The 20,951-nt window shown below is 40.3% G+C and overlaps 1 protein-coding gene across 1 annotated transcript in view; it reads left to right on the forward strand.

The window, feature by feature from the left end:
* The first annotated feature begins 3,415 nt into the window (after window positions 1-3,415).
* aacs (acetoacetyl-CoA synthetase) overlaps window positions 3,416-20,951 on the forward strand; it is a 39,555-nt gene continuing 22,019 nt past the window's right edge. The window contains exons 1-8 of the mRNA XM_079689865.1: window positions 3,416-3,735; window positions 4,660-4,763; window positions 5,757-5,877; window positions 6,684-6,797; window positions 19,527-19,624; window positions 20,369-20,483; window positions 20,665-20,746; window positions 20,922-20,943. Coding sequence (XP_079545991.1) covers window positions 3,597-3,735; window positions 4,660-4,763; window positions 5,757-5,877; window positions 6,684-6,797; window positions 19,527-19,624; window positions 20,369-20,483; window positions 20,665-20,746; window positions 20,922-20,943 — 795 coding nt within the window. The 5' untranslated portion in view covers window positions 3,416-3,596. The remainder of the gene's footprint in view (window positions 3,736-4,659; window positions 4,764-5,756; window positions 5,878-6,683; window positions 6,798-19,526; window positions 19,625-20,368; window positions 20,484-20,664; window positions 20,747-20,921; window positions 20,944-20,951) is intronic.

Consider the following 20,951-nt stretch of genomic DNA (forward strand, 5'->3'; position numbering starts at 1 on the left):
AATTTACAGAGTAAAAATTAAAAAAGGTGCGGTAGGGTTGTTTAAATATACATCATGCATAAACCTTTTTTGGTAAGTCCCAAAAGAAAACAATACTGATTTAAGTGCCTCAGCCATGTCAGATTCAGCTCTTTTTTATGTTTTTTTGTTATTAAAGTTTTTATTTATGAACATACATGGTACAAAGCTCATATGGTATAGCATACAGAAAGAGGAATGTCAGGCTACAAAACATCTTAGTTAAGTGTTCCTGGTTAAAAGAAAACAGAAAAATGCAAAGGTGTAAGATTACCAATCAGACACTACAGCAATCATAAAATAAAATAATAACAACAAAGGATGCTTGATTAGAATAATTGTACAAAGGCCCTTTTGTGAGAGTCCTACAGTCAGGCTATAGTTAGAGGTCAGGTATTCCACAAAGCGATCCCAACTTCCTAGAACCACAGGTACTCTACCCCCTCTTCTTAACCCACTCAAGGCTCCTGGACCTGATGACATCCCTGGCCGTGTTCTCAGGGTGTGTGCAGTTCAGCTGGCAGAGGTGTTCACAGACATCTTCAACAGGTCCCTGCTGCAGTCTTTAGTCCCCACATGTTTTAAAAACTCCACCATCGTTCCTGTCCCCAAAAAGACAAAAATCACCAGCCTCAATGGCTACCGCCCAGTAGCACTCACCTCCATCATAATGAAGTGCTTTGAGCGGTTAGTCAAATCATTCATCACCTCCTCCCTCCCTGACTCTCTGGACCCCCTGCAGTTTGCCTACAGAGCAAATAGGTCCACAGACTACGCCATAGCCCTCACCATCCACACTGCCCTCTCACACCTGGACCAGAGGAACACATATGTGAGAATGCTGTTCATTGATTACAGTTTAGCCTTCATTGTGCCCTCCAAGCTGGTCATCAAGCTCAGAGACCTCCGGCTCAACAGCGCCCTCTGTGACTGGATCCTGAACTTCCTGACGGGCAGACCATGGAGGACCTTTACTCCCAGCGGCTCAGGAAGAAAGCCCTCCGGATTATAAAAGACCCCCATCACCCCAGCCACAAACTGTTCAGTCTGCTGCCGTCTGGCAGGCGTTACCGCAACATCCAGACAAAAACCACCAGATTCAGAGAAAGTTTCATCCCACAGGCAATAAGACTGTTAAACACCTGAACTGTTGTAACAACATCCATAACATTCATCTGCTAATTAGTAATTATTTATCTATTTATCATTCCAATAGCTTCTATATAGACTCTTATTGCACTATTTCACTTTTTTAAAACTATTTTTCTTTTTGTATTTAATTTGTTATATTTATTTGCACTATATTTTTCTGTTTTTCTGTATTATTGTGTTGCACTGTTGGAGAAGCCTGTGACCTAAGATTTTCATAGACATAACTACACTGTAGCTATGTTCGTATGCCAAATAAAGAACCTTGAACCTTGATCTCTTTCATGCATTTCCAGTATGTGTTGGTATGTATTAGTCCTATTTTGAAAAGCCTAGATGGTGTCCAGTAGGCCCTAGTACTGGTGTAGAGAATTTTATACTGAGTGAATTTACCTCTAGTTTCTTTAATATATTTACCATTATCAGTTTAACAGAATAACTTCCCCCCTTTTCCTAGGATTTTTTTTTTTTTTTGAAGGAGTGGATCAAAATTGAGTGTGGTCTGCACTGATAGTTTGTTTGGTGTTCCTGAAGATCTGTATGGATTCTCAAATTCATCTCTTTGATAAGCAACAAAATAATTGGAAACACTTATTTGTGGTATCATCATATCTTACACCCTTTATGTTTAGACTAATGCTTTTATCAAGGTCCAACCACAGCCTCTTTGAGAAAGGCATAGCCAAAACATGTGTGGTTAAGCTGCTGACATAGGCTACTATGAAATTATTTGACAGAGCTGACACTGTGATTTCATAGAATGTAGCTGTATGATCCTCATGCTTGGAATTTAGGGTAGACATCGGGTGGGAGATACAAGACCTCCATATTGGCAATTTGGACTCTAGGTCCTTGGAAACTTTTAAGGACAGAGATACCACATTACAAAATGTAATCACACAAGTTACAGCATTCATGTTAGCTTAGTCATTCTCCTCCCTGTGAGCCATCACAAAGTCAGCACTGCACTAAGACAAAGCTTTGTTCACAGTGAATAAATGCCCTTCCAATGCAGTTCATTTTGGAGGGAATCTGATGTATTGGCAACCTTCTCTTTAAGTTGTTCTCTGTGAAACCCCACACTTTTGCAGATGGTTTTAAGGAAACCTTTAATGTTGATTTCAATGTGTACTTGATGACTGTTAAAAGTTCAAGGGCAATGTGATTCGCAATGGGCTCTGGTTTAAAAGAACATCTAGGCCTACATCCAAGTTGAGATGGTGCCATCAAATAGTTAGGACGGTGGTTCTTTACGCTCACTGATTGGGCACACCTCTAAAACGTTCATACCTCCTACTCTCTGATTGGCTCATGAAGACCCAATGCCAGCTTGCCATTGATCAAATAACACGCCAGTCGAACGGCTTTGGTACGCCTCCTGCATAGACCGATCAGTCGGCTGATGTGGAACCAGAGTCCTGAGAACCAATCAAAGACCTTAGTTTCGACAGGCAAGTTTCACGCGTGCACAACAGACAAGTCTATTCAACTTGAATGCGCGTTCACGTGTGGGATATGTTCAAGACTTCTACTGGATAAAGCGTACGTCTTAGATCTATACACACATACAATAAAGTTAAGCAAATTAGAAGAAAAATAACAATTGCCCCTGAAATGTAGGCACACATAATTATAATAATTCACAATACCTACATTTCCCCCCTAAATCTTTTCATATTTTGATTGATACTGTGGAAATGTGAAGCCGTACAGTTCAACAACTTATCAGTATACTTTGGTTGGATACACATTTTTTTATATTAAACATCTGGATACATAAAAGTATAGTTAACTTTCAAATGACACTTTATCTGTAATATCTGTAATTTATTTTTCATATGCTGGGTATCTTATAGGCTTCTTGAAATAGTCGACATGTGGAAATATAAATAAAAAATAAATACTAAGGAAATTATGATAATGAATTGGTTTTCGCAAGCTTTTAATTGACCAAACTCATCTTCAGTTTAGCATTTTTGAATTTAAAAATGGTTAATAGTAAAGGTGGATATATAGCTTTCTGGAACATACTTACATTAATGTGCTCGGAACCCTCTTAAAGCTCCATTAAACAATACTTTTTTCCCTGTTTCGGAATCGGAGCTTTTCAGAACACTGTTGAACAGACATTTGTTTTTTCCATATGTACATAATGAACGAATGAACACTGCTTTCTTGAACGCAGCTCGCTCTGCTACGTCATTACGCCGGGGCGTGGTCTGTCGGTTTTCCTCGGCCGCGTCACGCTTGCCTTTGACAGAGAGCCCTGCTAGCTGTCGCGCACGGTAATTCCCCAGCATTTCAAACTAAGCAGCTAGCCGGTGATCTTATTTAACACAAGCGCTCTCCTCAGGGACAGTTTAGCTTCAGCAAGGAGCTCGCACTTACCGGTGGTTCGCATCTGACTAAGGGACGTGACAAAGTAAAAGATGTCTAAAGACACGGAAGGGAAGAGCGAGGAGATTATGGACATGGAGAGCAAGGTGCTGTGGTACCCGGACTCCAAGAAGAACACACAGATGGACACATTTAGGATACAGGTCAACAAGGACTACGGGCTTAATCTGGGTGAGTAGAGAGGAGGGGAGGAGGCAGACAACGACCCAGACAGACAGAGAGACACATTGTGTTATACATGTCGGCTAGTATTGAGCGTCTGCAGCTGGATATCTGAGTCAAATATAAAATTAGAAACAGTGTGCTCCTTCTGCTATCTAATAACCTTACCTACATCTAAATTGCCACTGTCTAAAGCGGATTTACAGTGCTTTTACAAGCTAGCTTTGGTTTGCAACCATGTAAAGGGGGTGCTCAGTTGTAGAGATATTGCACCGGTATACACACTCTCTGCAGGTGTAATGGTATTATTGATAAGTATGACATGTGACTCAGCATTCCCTTTTTGATCAAACTAGCTGTTAAAATACACACAGCAGCTCACTCCAAGTTCCTGATGAAAGAGATCAGCATTTTGTATTTGCATCTTTGAAGCGTGTTCATTTTTGGGAATTCTTAAGGAATTATAAATAACCTGCTCTCCTTGGTACTGAAAAGAGAGGGAGGTGGAGGAAGAGACATATTTAGATAACATTTTTTAAGTCAACCTTATTTGCCACAGTGTACAAAGACACAATACGTCACATAAAAAAGCACTTCCCCCAAATTAATTACGTAAGAACCTTTCCCATTATTAGTGTTGTTCTCTGATACAGAGCAGAGCACTTCCTCGAAACCCCAGACCTGCTGGAATGTGTCCAGATCTCCAGTACTTTTATAAAAAAGTAGACAGCTGTGGCAGATGTGTGTGTGTATTCCTTATGGGAGATTTGCTTTTTACCAGGCATCAATGCTATTAGTAGAGTTTGTATTTGAGTTAGTAATCAATCTGATTTGAAAACTGTACAAACTTCACGTTTGAGAGGATGGTCATACCTGTGTATTAATATATTTGTGTTATGAATCTGTAGTAATTGCTGTTTCTCTGTCCATTAGCCAACTACAATGACCTCTACCAGTGGTCGGTGGACAGCTACCCAGATTTCTGGTCCGAAGTGTGGCGCTTCTGTGGAGTAGTGAGCTCAAAACCTTATGAAGAGGTGAGTCCAACCTCTGCTGGAGCATTGGATGAGAGAGGGGTCTCAGCCATAAATCTAACAGCCACTTTCAGTATTACATGAAGAACTAAAATCTAAAAATACAATTAAAATAAATTATCATAATTTCCAGGAGTTTTCAAAAAATATATATTTTTGAATCAAGGGCTGCTAGAAAAATCCATACTGTATAATAGAAATATAATGGCATTTGTTCCCCTTAGCATTGCACCTACTTTATCAAGGCTACATTAAAAGTCTGTTTGGTAAAGTCGGTTTCACTGATTGTTTTTAAATGACCTTATCTTTATCAAATATTATCTTTAAATTATTTCATTTACTGTCTAGCCTCCTTATGCTGTTTAGAAACAGGACCAAGCCACTCTGGTGGGCGTGTTATGTAATAAAGGTTGACACCTCATTTGCACACATGGATAATTCCAAGTCACATATTCTTTTTTTTCAAGCATTCATTTAGTCAGCCACTTAACCCTTTGTTAGGTTTGCTGTCCCAGCAGATAAGTTATCTGCTTGTTTTTAACATTAATGCACAGTGGGCTGTGCTATTCAATTCCATGATGAATTGTCATATCGCTTACTGATTTTGTCCAGTAAAAAGATCAGCTTTTGCAATGACTTGATACTTGTGTAGAGTAGTTACTTTCTGATTTGAGTGCTTTTATCTCACAATCCCATTTGTTTACTCAAATTCTGTGATAGCAAGGTCACCAACGCTTAAAATACATGGCTTTGATTGACTACAGTGCTGATTCTCTCCTGTGTGTGTGTGTGTGTGTGTGTGTGTGTGTGTGTGTGTGTGTGTGTGTGTGTGTGTGTGTGTGTGTGTGTGTGTGTGTGTGTGTGTGTGTGTGTGTGTGTGTGTGTGTGTGTGTGTGTGTGTGTGTGTGTGTGTGTGTGTGTGTGTGTGTGTGTGTGTGTGTGTGTGTGTGTGTGTGTGTGTGTGTGTGTGTGTGTGTGTGTGTGTGTGTGTGCAAGGTGGTGGATGTATCCAAACGGGTCTCAGATGTGCCAGAGTGGTTTAAAGGAGCTCGGCTCAACTACGCTGAGAACTTGCTCAAACATGCAGACCAGGACAAAGTAGCTCTCTATGCTGCAAGTAAGTATTGAAAGAAATTGATGCAGATTAAAATGAATCTTACACAGTGCTGCATGCTGACTTTATTGATCAGTGTTAATTCCATGCATAAAAAAAACATTTCACACAACACAGCGCTCATTTCTTGTTACATTCCTGCAAAAAACACCTTCACATATTCAAATCATACATCATATCATTACATCATAAGAGATGAGGTTTCTACTTTGTCATCTTTACAATTAGTATTTGCAAATAAAATCAACAGAAAGAAGTCAAGAACATAAAACAGAATTGAGCATTTGAGCACAGAATCTAAGTGGCGGTGACACAAGGCTGCATATGTCACTTTGTCAATATATGAACCACTGCTCCCTCTATCTCTCAGGGCTGTCACATATTATAATGGACATGCTCTTCTTTATTGCCCTATCTGTGTATATACACATACACACAACCTTCTGCAGGAGCCGTAATGTAATTATGGGATGGCTCATTTGTATCAATGCTGTGGAGCCTCGGTGAATGTCGGGAAACTATTACTTAGAGAGACAAGGAGGACTGCGCCTGTCTCTGTCCTGGCACACTATCAATCTCTATTACTGTCTCCATCTCTGTCTACCTGTTTTTATTTTTCAGTGTTTTGGATTTGAGTTTCAACTGTATTATTAGAATTTTTAAATCAAATGTTACATAGATCCTAATACATCTAAACCAATCAGAATATATATATAAAAGTGTCCTCGGCTTCCACAATCATTTTTAGAAATGTATATGTTTGTATCTGTTCCTGTGCATTTGTCTCACTTCCTCCTTGTTTCTACCAGCGGAAGCAAATGATGAGATTGTGAAGGTGACGTATGGGGAGATGAGGCGCGATGTGGCGTTGTTTGCTGCAGCCATGAGGAAGATGGGGATCCAGATTGGAGACCGGGTCGTAGGTGAGTCCCAGATGAATAAATAATAATGATAATAATACATTTGATTTGTAAAGCACCTTTCTTTGCCAAAAGCAATCCCAAAGTGCTACAATGGGCATAACATGCTTACTTAAAAACACAAGTTTAATAAAAGGCTTTTTTAAAAAGAAAGGCTTTTTTAAAAAGAAAGGCTTTTTTAAAAAGAAAGGTTTTTACGCCCTTCTTAAAGTTATTCTAAATTGCTCTCTGAAGTAACGGAGGGAAACGAGAGAGTATGGAGGAATAGCATCAGCCATTTCTATAAAACTTTTTCTATTAGCCAAGTGATAGTTAATAACCAACAGAATTAGCAGGAAGAGAGGTTAAGGGCTCTCCTTTGTTCTCCTTTGTTTCCAATCTTTTTTTAATCTTCTCCTTCCTTTTTGCCTCTTTATTTGAAACGTGTTGCAACACGACCTAAACATTGGCTCTTTCGGTTTGAATTTGTGTGTCTTGGCACATGCCGCTGCTCTTTCTCAAAGTCTCCATTTATTTTTCAAAGTCTATATTTGTTCAAGGAGGAATGGCTGAGGATGCATGTTTCTCTGCAACACCCCAATGTACAGTACATTCATCCTGAGCTACACATACCTGCAAACTAAACAGTATAAACTGCCATGGAGCAGCACTACGCAGCAACTGGAGCACTTATGCAAGTTATTGAAATGTGTAAGTTTTGAAGAGCTTATCTCTTTCACTTTCGTAGTATTTTGCCATATCGCCGGGTGTGGAAATGCATAATGAGCTGTTCGAACTGCTCAGCTATCTAGGGTTAAGTTACTAAAAGATGGCCAACACACTGTGGTCAAAATAATGTCTGTCAGAAGCATAAACAATTAGCTGTTTGGTAAATTAGCTCAATTCAAGTTTAGATCTAACTTTTTATGAATGTATACTGCACCTATCTAAGAGTGAATGTGGCTGCGAGGGAGTGCGTTTTTCTTTCAACAAGAAGGTTGTGGGTTCAATCCCAGCCCTTGCAGTTAACACGTCGATCCTTGGGAAATATACTTAACCCTGAGTTGCTCCTGATGGCATGGCCAACGGTGTGTGTGTGAATGTTAGCTTCCCTAGAGCAAGTGGTACTGCTTGAATGAGGTGTGAAAGGGTGAATTACTTGTAGTAAGCGCTTTGAGGAGTTGAAAAGACCTGATAAAGCGCTATATAAGTACAGTCCATTTACCATCTATTCCACCTGTAGTACTGGCGGCGGCAGCGAATAATCGATTAATATTCGCCAGGGCTGTCCGATTTTCGAATTTGATCATGGTCAGTTTCTGGCATCCCTAGTAAAAATGCGGGCCTGGAGAAAATGTAAGAGTTAAAGGAAATGTCAACTACTACACCTGGGATGACCATGTGATTATTCATTTATTTTCATAAAAGGGGTAGTTGAAGCCCGAATTTAGGGCTGAACAATTAATAACAATTTTATAGACATCACTATATGGACTAGTGCAATATCCAAATCCCTGGAGGCTCCATATTTGTAAAATATGTGTCAAAATAGCATTCTGAATTAAGTATTGTGGTCATGCAGAAATGTCAAAGCCTACAAATCGTATTATGCAAACTTAAGACACAATCTTTGTTTGGAAAAGGTCCTTCATTTTCAATGAGGACAGTGATGCACAAATGAACATACCCTCCAATATCGTGAGTCATATTAAAACATGAAATAGCAGTTAAAAAATAAAGATGTTTTCCTCTCTTTCCTGTGTGTGTGTGTGTGTGTGTGTGTGTGTGTGTGTGTGTGTGTGTGTGTGTGTGTGTGTGTGTGTGTGTGTGTGTGTGTGTGTGTGTGTGTGTGTGTGTGTGTGTGTGTGTGTGTGTGTGTGTGTGTGTGTGTGTGTGTGTGTGTGTGTGTGTGTGTGTGTGTGTGTGTGTGTGTGTGTGTGTGTGTGTGTGTGTGTGTGTGTTGGATATTGCGGGAGGGAAATCCATTAGCTAAAGGACTCAAGCTCTGTGGGAATCTCATTAGATAGATTGGAGGGAGCGAGGGAGGGTCAAAAGGAAAAGATAGACGGAGAGAAAGTACTTCATGCCTCCTTCCCCCCATCTCCCCTCCAATCTGTGTGTGTTTTGAATATGTGTATGCGTACTAGTGTGTGTGTGTGTTATAGACGTCTATGAAGTAGGGATGTGCATCTCCATCACTGAGGCCGAAGTGATGCACATCTCGATACGTTGCCTACGATACATTAACGATACATTTGAAGCACCAGGCGATGTGATACGATTCACCACTGTTGCGATACAGTTCGATACGAACAATTCAACCCGATGCAAAATAATGATTCTTCAATATGGTACAACAGAGGATTTTTGTTTTATTCCTTATATGCAGCAAATCATACATTAACAAAAAAGTGCTTTACATATTTGGTTATTTCTACTAGTACTGCGCATCCCATCATGCTGTTTCTTTTTTACCTTTTTTTTCCTTAAAAAACTCTCCAGAGTACAATTGTATAACACCTCACAGTTAAACAATTTAAGGATGCATTGCCCATGATTAACTTAATGTGCAAATAACAACTACCATAGTGCAATGCCCATACAGCTGTCAGCCTGATGTGCTTAACACTCATTCAGTGTTAACTCACCAGTGAGCAGAAAGCAGTAGTTTCTATATGAACAATAAAGAAAACAAATAACCTTTCACAAACAGGTATTTCATAACTGCTTACAATTGTAAGGAAGACATTTCAACTATTATTGGCAGTCACAGGCTGCTGTATACTAAACACCACTCTCATTGACAGAACACCTCACTGAGTGATTGAACTCATAACTTTCAGAGACATAGTCGCAGGTAAAAACTCAAAGCCCCCCCCCTCTGTGTTCATAGGTGCAGCAGGGTGGGAGGGTTTAGGGCTCTGACGTAGGTGCAGCAGGGTGGGAGGGACAGCATGGGTGAAGGAAGAAAAAAAAAAGGGGGAGAAGGGATTTTTTTCCTTTTTTAAATAAACTAGCAAGGATTACCCTTTTAACCCCATATTTACACAAACAAGGTCAAAGTATTATTACCTACCTATAACACTTCAACAGACATCATATAACCTTATATTACCACAAAAGAGTCAATAAGTAATATTAACCCACTATTAAAGAACATTACCTTTTATAGAGGGCATTACAACCAGAACAGGTGACCGAAACAAGTCATACTATCATCATTGACTATAATGGCTTACTAGGGGGATACTACAACAGGTCTCACATCAAAGGGGCAATAGTCTTATCACCCCCTATTGAGCAACATCCTTTATGAGGAGAGCAATAAAACAATAAACAGCTAAACAATTCATCATTGACTATAATGGTTTCATTGTTGACTAGGGATGGGTATCGTTAGGATTTTACCGATACCGATACTGCTTATCGATACCGGTATTTTTCGATACTCTTATCGATACTTTTCAATAATTTGGTGCTCAAAATTATAGACATGATTACAAGATGTGAAGATTAAACAAGTCATTTTATTGTAATTTTAAATTTTTTATTATTTAATGTAACTTTTTCAATGTCATACCAAGCGGGTATGAGTTTGTTTACAGTGTGTCTCTGGAAGGGGGGCGGTAATTAGGGGCAGTTCATAAATCCATGTAAACATGACTGCGTGCGCACCTCCTAAACCGGATGCTCCAGTCGGCTAACCATTATAATCCGTTTATTGCGTTTATTATTTATAATTGTAATGATGGATTGTCAGTAATTATTTTAAAGTTACACAGAGACATTGGATTAACTGTTTTTATGATAAAATGACGTAGAAAAGATCGCTTTTGCCAGTTATGTGCTAAATTAGCCGTTAGCCCTGTTAGCCCGTTTTGCTAATTGTTGATTTAGACTCTTGGTGTTGGACTTCTGTTCCGTGTAGGTAAAATGGTTAATATCATCAGATAGCTGAGTTTCTTCCCGTTAAGTGGGTATGCATCATTAATAGGTTGTTAAATGTTAAGAAGCCTTGAGACGCTGTTTCTAGCAAGATGTTGCGTTTGCCCCTATGGTCTGCCCCCGGGAGTCTCACAATAATAAGAGCGCTGTTAGGAGAGATGACGAGTGGCATTCACAGTGGCCAATCAGAGTGGTACTCAAACCGGATACCTCACACAGGATGAGGGTTCCCAACCAACCAGAATTGATTAAACTAAGGAAGTAGCGTCAGTGCATGACATTAAGGATTTTGGGAGACGGCCCTGTGGGCCATCTAAGCTAATTTACAGATGGCCCTGAGCCCAATAGAGATTGCCCTAAAAAATGCGTGCGGACGAAATGCCACGAAGGGTTTGGGGGGGCCTCCCCCTAGAACATTTAGATTTTTGCAGGTCTTAGATCTATGCTGTCTGGTGCATTCTCTAGACTGAATTATAAGATGAACCAGCACAATATTATATTGTACAATTTCAATTTTATTCTTCATTTCACTTGTTTGTTTGTTCTTGTTTGTGTTTGCTCGCTTGCATACCCTGCATAGCTATAAGAAATACTTAAGGTGTTGGTCAAGACACTTTCCATCTGATGAAGGCAAATGCCTTCATCAGATGTAAAAAAGTAGAAAACATTACATTCAGTTGTAACTGCCAAAACAAACATTATTTACGCTATTATGGCCCCTGTTAAAAATGTTTGTAATGTTATCTACTGTAAATTGGTCAAACGAATGCCTCCTCATCCGGAAGCTGACCGAGCAGACCCAAGCAGCAGTCGAGAGGAGCCGAGCGCATCCGCGAAGCATACTAAATGGCGACGTCAGAGTTCCCGTTGGCCGGCAAATCTAAATCTCTTCGGTCACAATAATTTCCATTTAGCACAATACGGCTTCAGTTGCGCCACTTATGTGACAGACAAGAAGAGTATGTGACAGACAAGAATAGTCAATTCTAATGTCTAACACTTAATGTGGAGAAAGAGATGTCCTGTATGTGTTGATTGTGCGTTTATCTGTTGGTAATGCCTCGGGGTTCCGGTGGGCATGTAAACAAATGCATAATGCTGCGCTATACTTTGTGGCCTCACTCAGTTGCATAGCGACACTTATTGTTTAGGTGTCTTTTAATAAGCAGGTAGTCCTATCATTAGCTAGAACTAGCTAGATCTGATCAATATGGACATAAACGCGAGTGAAGTCTAAACTGACGGGAGAGAGAGATCAGCTAATGCTGACGAGTCGACACGCAGCACTGCATGATCACATGCAGCGGTGAGCGGACAAAACACAAACTTCAGGTTAGAATATCACACAAGCTATTTTAATTACATCTCAAACTACCTAAACTAGTTATAGATATGTTTAGTTTTACTGTCGGGTCAGTCATTACTGGATCCGCGAGCTGCTGGCATAATAGATTGCCCGATCGGGCAACCAGCAGGTGAGGCTTTATTGCCCGAGCTAAATACTAGATGGCCCCGGGCCATCGGGCAGCCCTTAATGTCGAGCCCTGTGCGTAATTCATATACCGATAGCAGCACCGTTTGTCCAGCGGCTTAACGGTATACCAATATCGTCCAATCAGGTACCGGTACTGACTTAGTACCGGTTCTCGATACCCATCCCTATCATTGACTATAATGACCTACTAAGGACACTATAACAGGTTTCACATCAAAGGGGCAATAAAGTCTTATCACCCCACTATTGAGCAACATCCTTTATGAGGGGGCAATAAAACAATAAACAAACAAGTCATAAAAGATAAGCGGGTCAGAAATGTCAGAGTGACAGGTGCCACATCAAAGGGATTTGGAGGTGGGACTAAGGTTTATGGGGGTCATAAATCACTCTCTTATCAGACACTTAATCTCATTTTGACCAGAACAGTGGTCTTTCAACTAATGTCAATGTTTGTAGTTGACAAGACTTCTCAGATTGCCCGTATCTATGCAGAGGTTAACTGGTAAAAGCTACAGTTTGTGTGTCTTATTTTGATGGAAATCTTATTGAGAGATTGTTTGGCAATGTGTGTTTAAGGAAAAGCACAATACACTTTAGATAAGAATTGGACATAATCACTGTGAAGTCAGTGGATTGCAGAATAAGCCTTGAGTTTGGCATTTGGACTATTGACATGTAGTTCTTTTGGAAGCAGATATGACACGAGAGGCTGAAGCTAAGTATAACCCAACACTGAAACAAGAAATGTTATAATACACCTTAATTAACTAAATAAAACACTGTAAAAGGGATATGCTTAAAGGTGCCATGTCATGGCCATTTCTACTGATCATAATTCCATTGTTGAGGTATACTAAAATAGATTTATACTGTGCAATTTTCTAAACTCACATTGGTTTTTCATACAGCATCTCTGTAAAGTATGTGTATTCACCGGTATTCACTCTCTGTCCTAAACAGATTGTTCGAGCTCCTGCGCCCCCTCCCTGTGAGCCCAGTGTGCTCTGATTGGTCGAGAAGCTGACAGGCTCGTTGCTGCTCCCACACACACAGACACACACACTGCTGCGGGCTGCTGCAGGAGCCGACAGGCTTGGCGATACAGCTAGCGAAACTCATCCTGAGCACACACAAACACTCACAGCCGAAGTAAAAACAATAAGTGTGGCTTGATATTGAGTAAGAAAAATGTTTATAACGCTGCGAGCATGGGTCTGCGGAGAGCATTCCTCCGCGATCCCAACGTAGAAGTCCGAAAAACGTTTACCCATTTAAACAGTCGTGGTAGATACCTTGTTTGTTTTAAACATCATAAATACACAAACAACAATGAATACTTACAGGTTGTGTACCCGAATCTCCCGCTAGTCCAAACAAAGTAGAAACAGCATCGTTCTTCAGTGCCCTACGCTGTACATATTAGGGCTGTCCCGAATACCCTTTTTTTTTTTTTTCATAACATGCTCCGAATCCGAAACACCTGACAACACGCTGTTAAGCAGAAGCGCAGAAAGAGCATACTATTACGATTTATATTTATTTATTGTCTCAGTACTCGTATACATTAAAACTAAATGTGTCCTCTGCATTTAACCCAGCCGCAGTGCAGCGCCCGGGGACCAAATCTGGTTCCAAATTCCGTCTATAACGTTTTACAACCTGAAGATACAAAACACATATTTCTGTTATAACAACAATACTTTTAATAACATAGCCGTAACAATAGGCCTTACAGTCTAATACTTGTTACCGATACAGTAAACAGTGTTTAAATAAATGAAGAACGAAAAATAAATGAATGAACTGTATTCCAATAATTGCCTTAGCCCCAGATGTTCCCACATTGCTCCTATTATTTTCACTATTCGGATAAAATTGAAAAACTAATATAAAAATACAATTCGGTTGCTTGCTTGCAACTATTTTCCAAGCAAAGTAAGAGCACGATTTTGTGTAACGTTACTGTTTAAACGGCGGATAAAGCAGCTTCATCATGGCAACTTGACAACGGCTAAGCTAAGCTAGGCTACTACTTACAGCATCCAGGTGACTTTTCAGAGTTGTTGTGCCACCGTGGTAGGCCAGTTTCTTGTCGTATGTTTGGCACACTGCCTTCTTCTTAACGTCGTCCAATTTAAAATGGTCGCACACAGCTGAAGTCTTCGGCATTTTGTGTTCAGGTGTGTGAAGCGAGGTGAAGCGTTCCGTTTGCGTTCGTGACTGTGAGAACGCGATGTCAGGAGCACAGGCTGAGATTGTACATATTTCCGCATTTTAACAGTGCAATTCAAAACTATAAATATAGTATAAGAATATGGCAATTCGCCTTTATTGATAGCATAAGTTTAGAAAAAAAAATATATATATTTGAAAAGAAAAGAAAAAACGAATATCCGAATAATGTAATTGAAACCCGAATAGTTGGCCAACGAACGAATAGTCGAATATTCGGGTACAGCCCTAGTACATATCCGGCATGAATCGCTGAAAGGTTTGGGAAGCTTTGTTTCGTGAAAGGCTGGCAGAGGGTGCGGCCATAGCTCTGGGCGTGGCTACTGGGTATCCCTACGTAGCGATACCCAGGAAGTAAATGAGAAATCTCCAAAGAGGCGTTTTGGGGAGGTATTTTCTGTGTTTGAGTTTTAATCGCTACAGGGTGTACTTTCAGGGTTTTTGACTCTGCAGACCGTTTACATGCATAAAAACCTTCATAACACACAAGGGGATGGGTAATAACCGGAAAAGCATGACATGGGACCTTTAAGCTTAATCAACCATATTTAACTGGCCATTGTCCTCTCAGCCTGAAATATCAATCACTTCAATAAATGGTAAAACAAAAAAGAAAAGGTTCTGGCTCAATTTCGGTTTAGTTGGCTTGTTAGCTTATTGCAGCTGTGCATGTTGCTAGCGGGTTGCTAGGCCATCTCACGAGCTGCGCCAGGTGATGTAAACAAGAACACCTCCAGAGACCAGACCGTCTCAGTTTGTAGACTGCTCGGTTCAGGGTCCAGCCTACGGCTGTCGGTGCTATTTCTCTATAAATCCATGCTGAATTGGACCTTCTGTTTCATTCTTCTTCTTTAATGGCGACTTCCAAACAGAGTAGACGAGAATTATCGCCACCTACTGTATCACTGCAGCATTGTTCTTTGTTACTTCCGTTTCATTACCATAGTCCGTAGAGGTTTCTCAATACTCTAATTTCCCCTCCTCGACTCCTATCCTCGTCTCCTATCCTCGAGACTTAGTGCCGCCCACAGGATATGCGAGCGGAGGACTGAGGAGGGGAACCGAGGAGAGAGGAGGGGAAGCAGCAGGCGCTTAGAGAAATGAGAACTCCTCTCCTCTGAGCAGTCATTTTAAAGAGACGTCCATTAATGATGACAGGAGGCACAGCAGCCCTCTGTCTGATGGACAGATGTGTTCATGAGGACGACTTATATATTTACTTTTAATTCATTGACAGGGCGGTATCATGAGACAATAACAGGCTACAGATGCGGACATATACTCACACGTATATTTATATAAATATATACAATTTTTTAATCAAACAAGTATGAGAGCACTCTCATAACGTAACACAATCAGAGACTGGATATATCCCCCCTCTCTCTAGTCGCTGAAATGGGGATTTGAAATTACGGGCCAAAAGTTGTATTTACAAGTATTAAAAGTAAGCATAGGACTGAGTTGGTTTAGTTTCAACCTGTCTGTCCACCGCACCTACGCACTGTACAACACACACACCTACACACTGTACCACACACACCTACACACTGTACGACACACACCTACACACTATACCACACACACATTTGCACACTGTACCACACACACACACCTACACACTGTACCACACACACACCTACACACTGTACCACACACACACCTACACACTGTACCACACACACACCTACACACTGTACAACACACACCTACACACACACACACACACACACACACACACACACACACACACACACACACACACACACACACACACACACACACACACACACACACACACACACAGGGATGTACAAATCAAGTAGCAGCTTGGAGCAACACACACACACACACACACACACACACACACACACACACACACACACACACACACACACAGCCGTTGTGTTTTTTATTATGTGAAGCACTAAATGGTCTTAGAAAAATATCGACTCTTTGTTTGTAGTTATCTACTAAACTAAAGCAAATAAAGAGAATAGGCCTGTTATACTGAGTGATATATATTTTACACACTGCTCTGCTTTCTGCACGGACCTCACAGCTGTTCTCACTGTAAACATTGCGTCGCGATGAAAGCAGTTACTAAAATAATATCCAGGGGATGCATGCAGAGCTGTCATTGGCTGAGATAAGTCCGGCCGTGCGTCACGACTCTTTGAAACATCACTGTTGCCGGAAATGCATCTACGAAGGAGCCGTGGAGGACCCATCAGTGTATCCTCGGTTATAGCTCCTCCAGAGAGCCTCCTCGATGCTCGATACTCGGTCCTCGAAGTGCATTTAGAGAAATGAGATGTCCTTCAACATGGCGCGCTCAAATCAATTTCCAGGTCACTACCGGAGGACCGAGGAGTCGAGGAGGGGAAATTAGAGTATTGAGAAGCCTCTAATGACTTCCGTTATTCCCTACTGAGAATCTTTCAGTAACATGTTTTGCGGAGTGTGTGTGTGAGGTTAATTTTCAGTTGTGTGTGTGTGTGAGGTGTTCAGTAGTGAATGTGAGAGGATTTCAATAGTGTGTGTCTGAGGTTAATTTTCAGTTGCGTGTGTATGAGGTTCATTTTTAGTAGTATGTGTGTGAGGTTTACTTTTCAGTTGTGTGTGTGTGAGCCTGTGAGGTGTTCAGTAGTGTGTGCGCAAGGTTAGTTAGAATTTTGGCCTACACGGCCCCTCATAGATGTCCTTGTGGTAACTAAAATCTCCTGTCAGTGTTCGTAATCCAGGAGATATATTAGCACTTAGCTGATTAAGCCGACCAAGCTTTATAGCAGGAAAGGAGCCAACACACACACACACACACACACACACACACACACACACACACACACACACACACACACACACACACACACACACACACACACACACACACACACACACACACACACACACACACACACACACACACACACACACACACACACACACACACACACACACACACACACACACACACACACACACACACACACACACACTTCTCCTTGGTCCTATCAGCTACAACATTCAGTCTGTTTCCAAGCTTGTAGCTAGCCATAGCCTTGTATCTATTTAGTAATACTAAACAAAACTATAACAGCATTAGCACGTCATTTGTAACAAACTAATTATAGTCAAGCTGTAGAAATTACCCAAAATGGAGTATATGTTTAAATTAAAGGAGCTAAAATGAAAGATTGTAAGCTATCAGGACACATTTTGCTGTAGTGTGACACCATGTGACACATCTTGGTTGTTAAGCAGGTCAGTGTGTTGTTCCAAATGTGATCATGCAAACACTAAAGCATGTAATTCAGATTTGTTTTGTTTTGCATTTATAACAACAAGCTCAGCGGCAGGACTCTTAAAAGACAAACCTCACACAGTCCTCAGAATGTTGACCAACTAGCTGGCGGTAATGTCTCAACAAACATAAGGGGAATGCTGATTAAAACAGCTATGAAGTAAAACATATCACGATTCCTAATTCAAAAATATTGCTCCATACATTGTAAAGAAAATTGGACAGAAATTGACCAGAAGATTTTCCGTCACTTGTTATTCTCAGCTGATTTAAAACCTTTAGTTGTAAATCGGGGTTTTCTAACCATTATTAAATGAATGGAGGAAGACAACAAAGTCATTTTCTGCATTTTCAGTTTTTTTTTTATGGGTGCTTGAAATTATATTGTGTTTCATAAACAGCAGCCAGATGTTAGAACAATAGCTAAGATATGGTGCATGCATTTTATAATACACATGAATGTCTTGAAGGGCAAGTTGATATTTATTCAGTGGTTATCAACAAAACAAAAAGGTTTATTGCATGCTTAATCAAATAGCAGTGTGTTGTATTGAGATGTAAGCAGGGTTGTTGCATTGTAGAAAGACAGAGATCTGAAGAGAAGCAGGAGCGGCAGAGGTAGTCAAACAACAGGATTATAATAATGAGAGTGTCTGTAGATCCGGATCATCAGGATGGTGATCTGCCAGCCGAGACGTCACCTTACCAGGATGAGCTTCCTGGTTACGGCAGGAGTCAACAAGAATTTCCTTCGGGATTAATACAATTCTATCTAATCTAATCTCGCAACCAATAAATCCTTTATTAGTCATATCCATATGAAGCGACTGTTGCCTTTGTTCACAGTCAGTGGCTGTGTTATGGTTTTATCTTGTTAGATTAGAAGGTTTTATAGCATGAGTTTGTATGATATGGGAGCTCCTGTGTTGAGCCTCTTCTATCCACCGCTTTCCTCTACTTACCGAGTGCATTTAGGTCATTTGAACTTGTGCCATGATTGAAGGGTTGCAGTTACATCAATGAATCTATTGGTTGTCTAAAATATCTCAGAAAAAGTTTTTTTACTCGAAGCGATTATTCACATATCAAATTATTTTGCAATTATTGTATTACTTGAAAACAAATAACTTCCCCTTTAAACATAGTTTATAGTAGGCTTTAAGTGGCTGAATTGAAAGCTTCTCTCTCTCTCTCTCCCTTCACCCCTGTGATTTTCTATGTCTGTCCAGTGAAAAGATGTGTCGTGTCCTTGGGCACCGTTTCCTGTATTGATCATGGAGTAAATCACAGCGAGACAGCAGTTATGATCTCAGCCCTGCTTGTTAAGAATGAAATAGTGTCACGGCCCTGTTTGATATTCATAACCTGTCTCTCTCTCTCTCCCCCGCTCTTTTCACATTCTCATTTTCTCTCTCCTCATTTTCTCTACATGACTTTTCCTCCATATCTACCTCTTCTTCTTCCAACTTCCATCTTCCACTGTTCTCTCAGTGAGGTTTCCTACTGTGTGATATACTGCAAGACACACAATACATATAACAAGTCAAATTTCTTTATTTTACTTTAGATATGATATAACCTGACTTAAAATATAACAATAGAATAAGTCGTGGTATTTCTGACTTTCCTTTAACAAGGATGTACTTTATTTCTGTACATGCTGAATAATCTGCATTTTGTTCATGTCACATATGATGTTGGGTTTGAGAAACAACCTTACATATCTAGTTTAATGGAATTTAACCCATTCCCTGCTGTTCTCTCTGCCCCTTAGGCTACCTGCCCAATGGTATCCATGCAGTGGAGGGCATGTTAGCAGCTGCCAGCATTGGAGCCATCTGGAGCTCCACGTCTGTGGACTTTGGAGTCAACGTAAGGACTGTCATTCTGTTTGTGGCTTTTTATTATTTAAATATATTTGAGTTTTTTAATCCATTGTATTATCAACTCTTTATTTGTGCACTATATGTTATAAGAGAAACTGTTTCTATAAACCTGTGGAATCAGCTGGTTTAGGCATGGCATGTGGACTCTGAAGCACATCTTGAGCAGTACAGGCAACAGTCTTTATCTCTTAATCCTAACAACACTCATAGCTCCAGCTACAGTACTGAGCCATACTGGGTCAATGGTCTTTTATCAATCCACCCACACACGCAAACTAACATAAAGCATCAGTTTGTGTGTTGCTCCTTTGTCTTCCTCATCTATGCTTATTGTTTCTTGTGTGCTATTGCGTCGTCTGGCAGATCAGAGAACTACACTTAAAATAAAAACATGTCTTCACCTTTAGTTAGAAATTATTCACTGCATATTACAGTGATGAACAATATAGAGGTATTTTAGGGGCAATTACACTTTACATTCCTCATGCATTTTGTCTTGAGCTTATGCCCACCATCTGAATCACATTGTTCTCTTCCATTGCTCCCTTCATTCTCTGCTTGAATATGCTTCTGTTTTGTTTTCAAACAATGTTGTCTTGTCTTGTCTTATGTTAAAAGCAAGACAAAGTATTTCCTTTTAAGTCTTACATGAACTGCCCTTATTCCCGTCTTCTTACTCAGTGTTCTGATTTTTAAGATTTAACCCTCTGTCTCTCTTTTTTTGTGTCAGGGTGTCCTTGACAGGTTTTCTCAAATCCAGCCCAAGCTGATCTTCTCTGTTGCCGCTGTGGTTTACAACGGAAAAACACACGACCACATGGAGAAGCTGACCAGTGTTGTCAAAGGTTAGCACCAACACTATGTGACCGACCATACATTTGTACATTTTATATCTAATTTTTAACACTTATAATAGGAGAGGAACTTCATTTTACTCTACTGGTCTTATGGCTCCTTCTACATTTAAGCATATTTTAGTTGACCAAAGTATCTTGAATATATCTAAAAATCTGAATCTCTCTGTAGGTCTGCCTGACCTGAAGAAAGTGGTGGTGGTTCCCTACGCTCGCTCCAAACATGAGATCGACCTCTCCAAGATCCCCAACAGGTGTGTGTCTTTCAATACAGCTTCGCTCAAGTAATACAACTGAGAAGCTAAAACTGTTTTTTCCCTTTTTTTTATTATTATGACGAGAGCAGAGATATACTTTCTTTCTTATATTATATTGATCGTTTTCTTTCATTTCCTCCCTGACTATTTTTTTTGTTTGTTATCTTCACAGTGTATTTATAGATGATTTCTTGGCTTCTGG

This window comes from Notothenia rossii (genome assembly GCF_949606895.1).
Source record: "Notothenia rossii genome assembly, chromosome: 6".
In the NCBI taxonomy this organism is placed as follows: domain Eukaryota; kingdom Metazoa; phylum Chordata; class Actinopteri; order Perciformes; family Nototheniidae; genus Notothenia; species Notothenia rossii.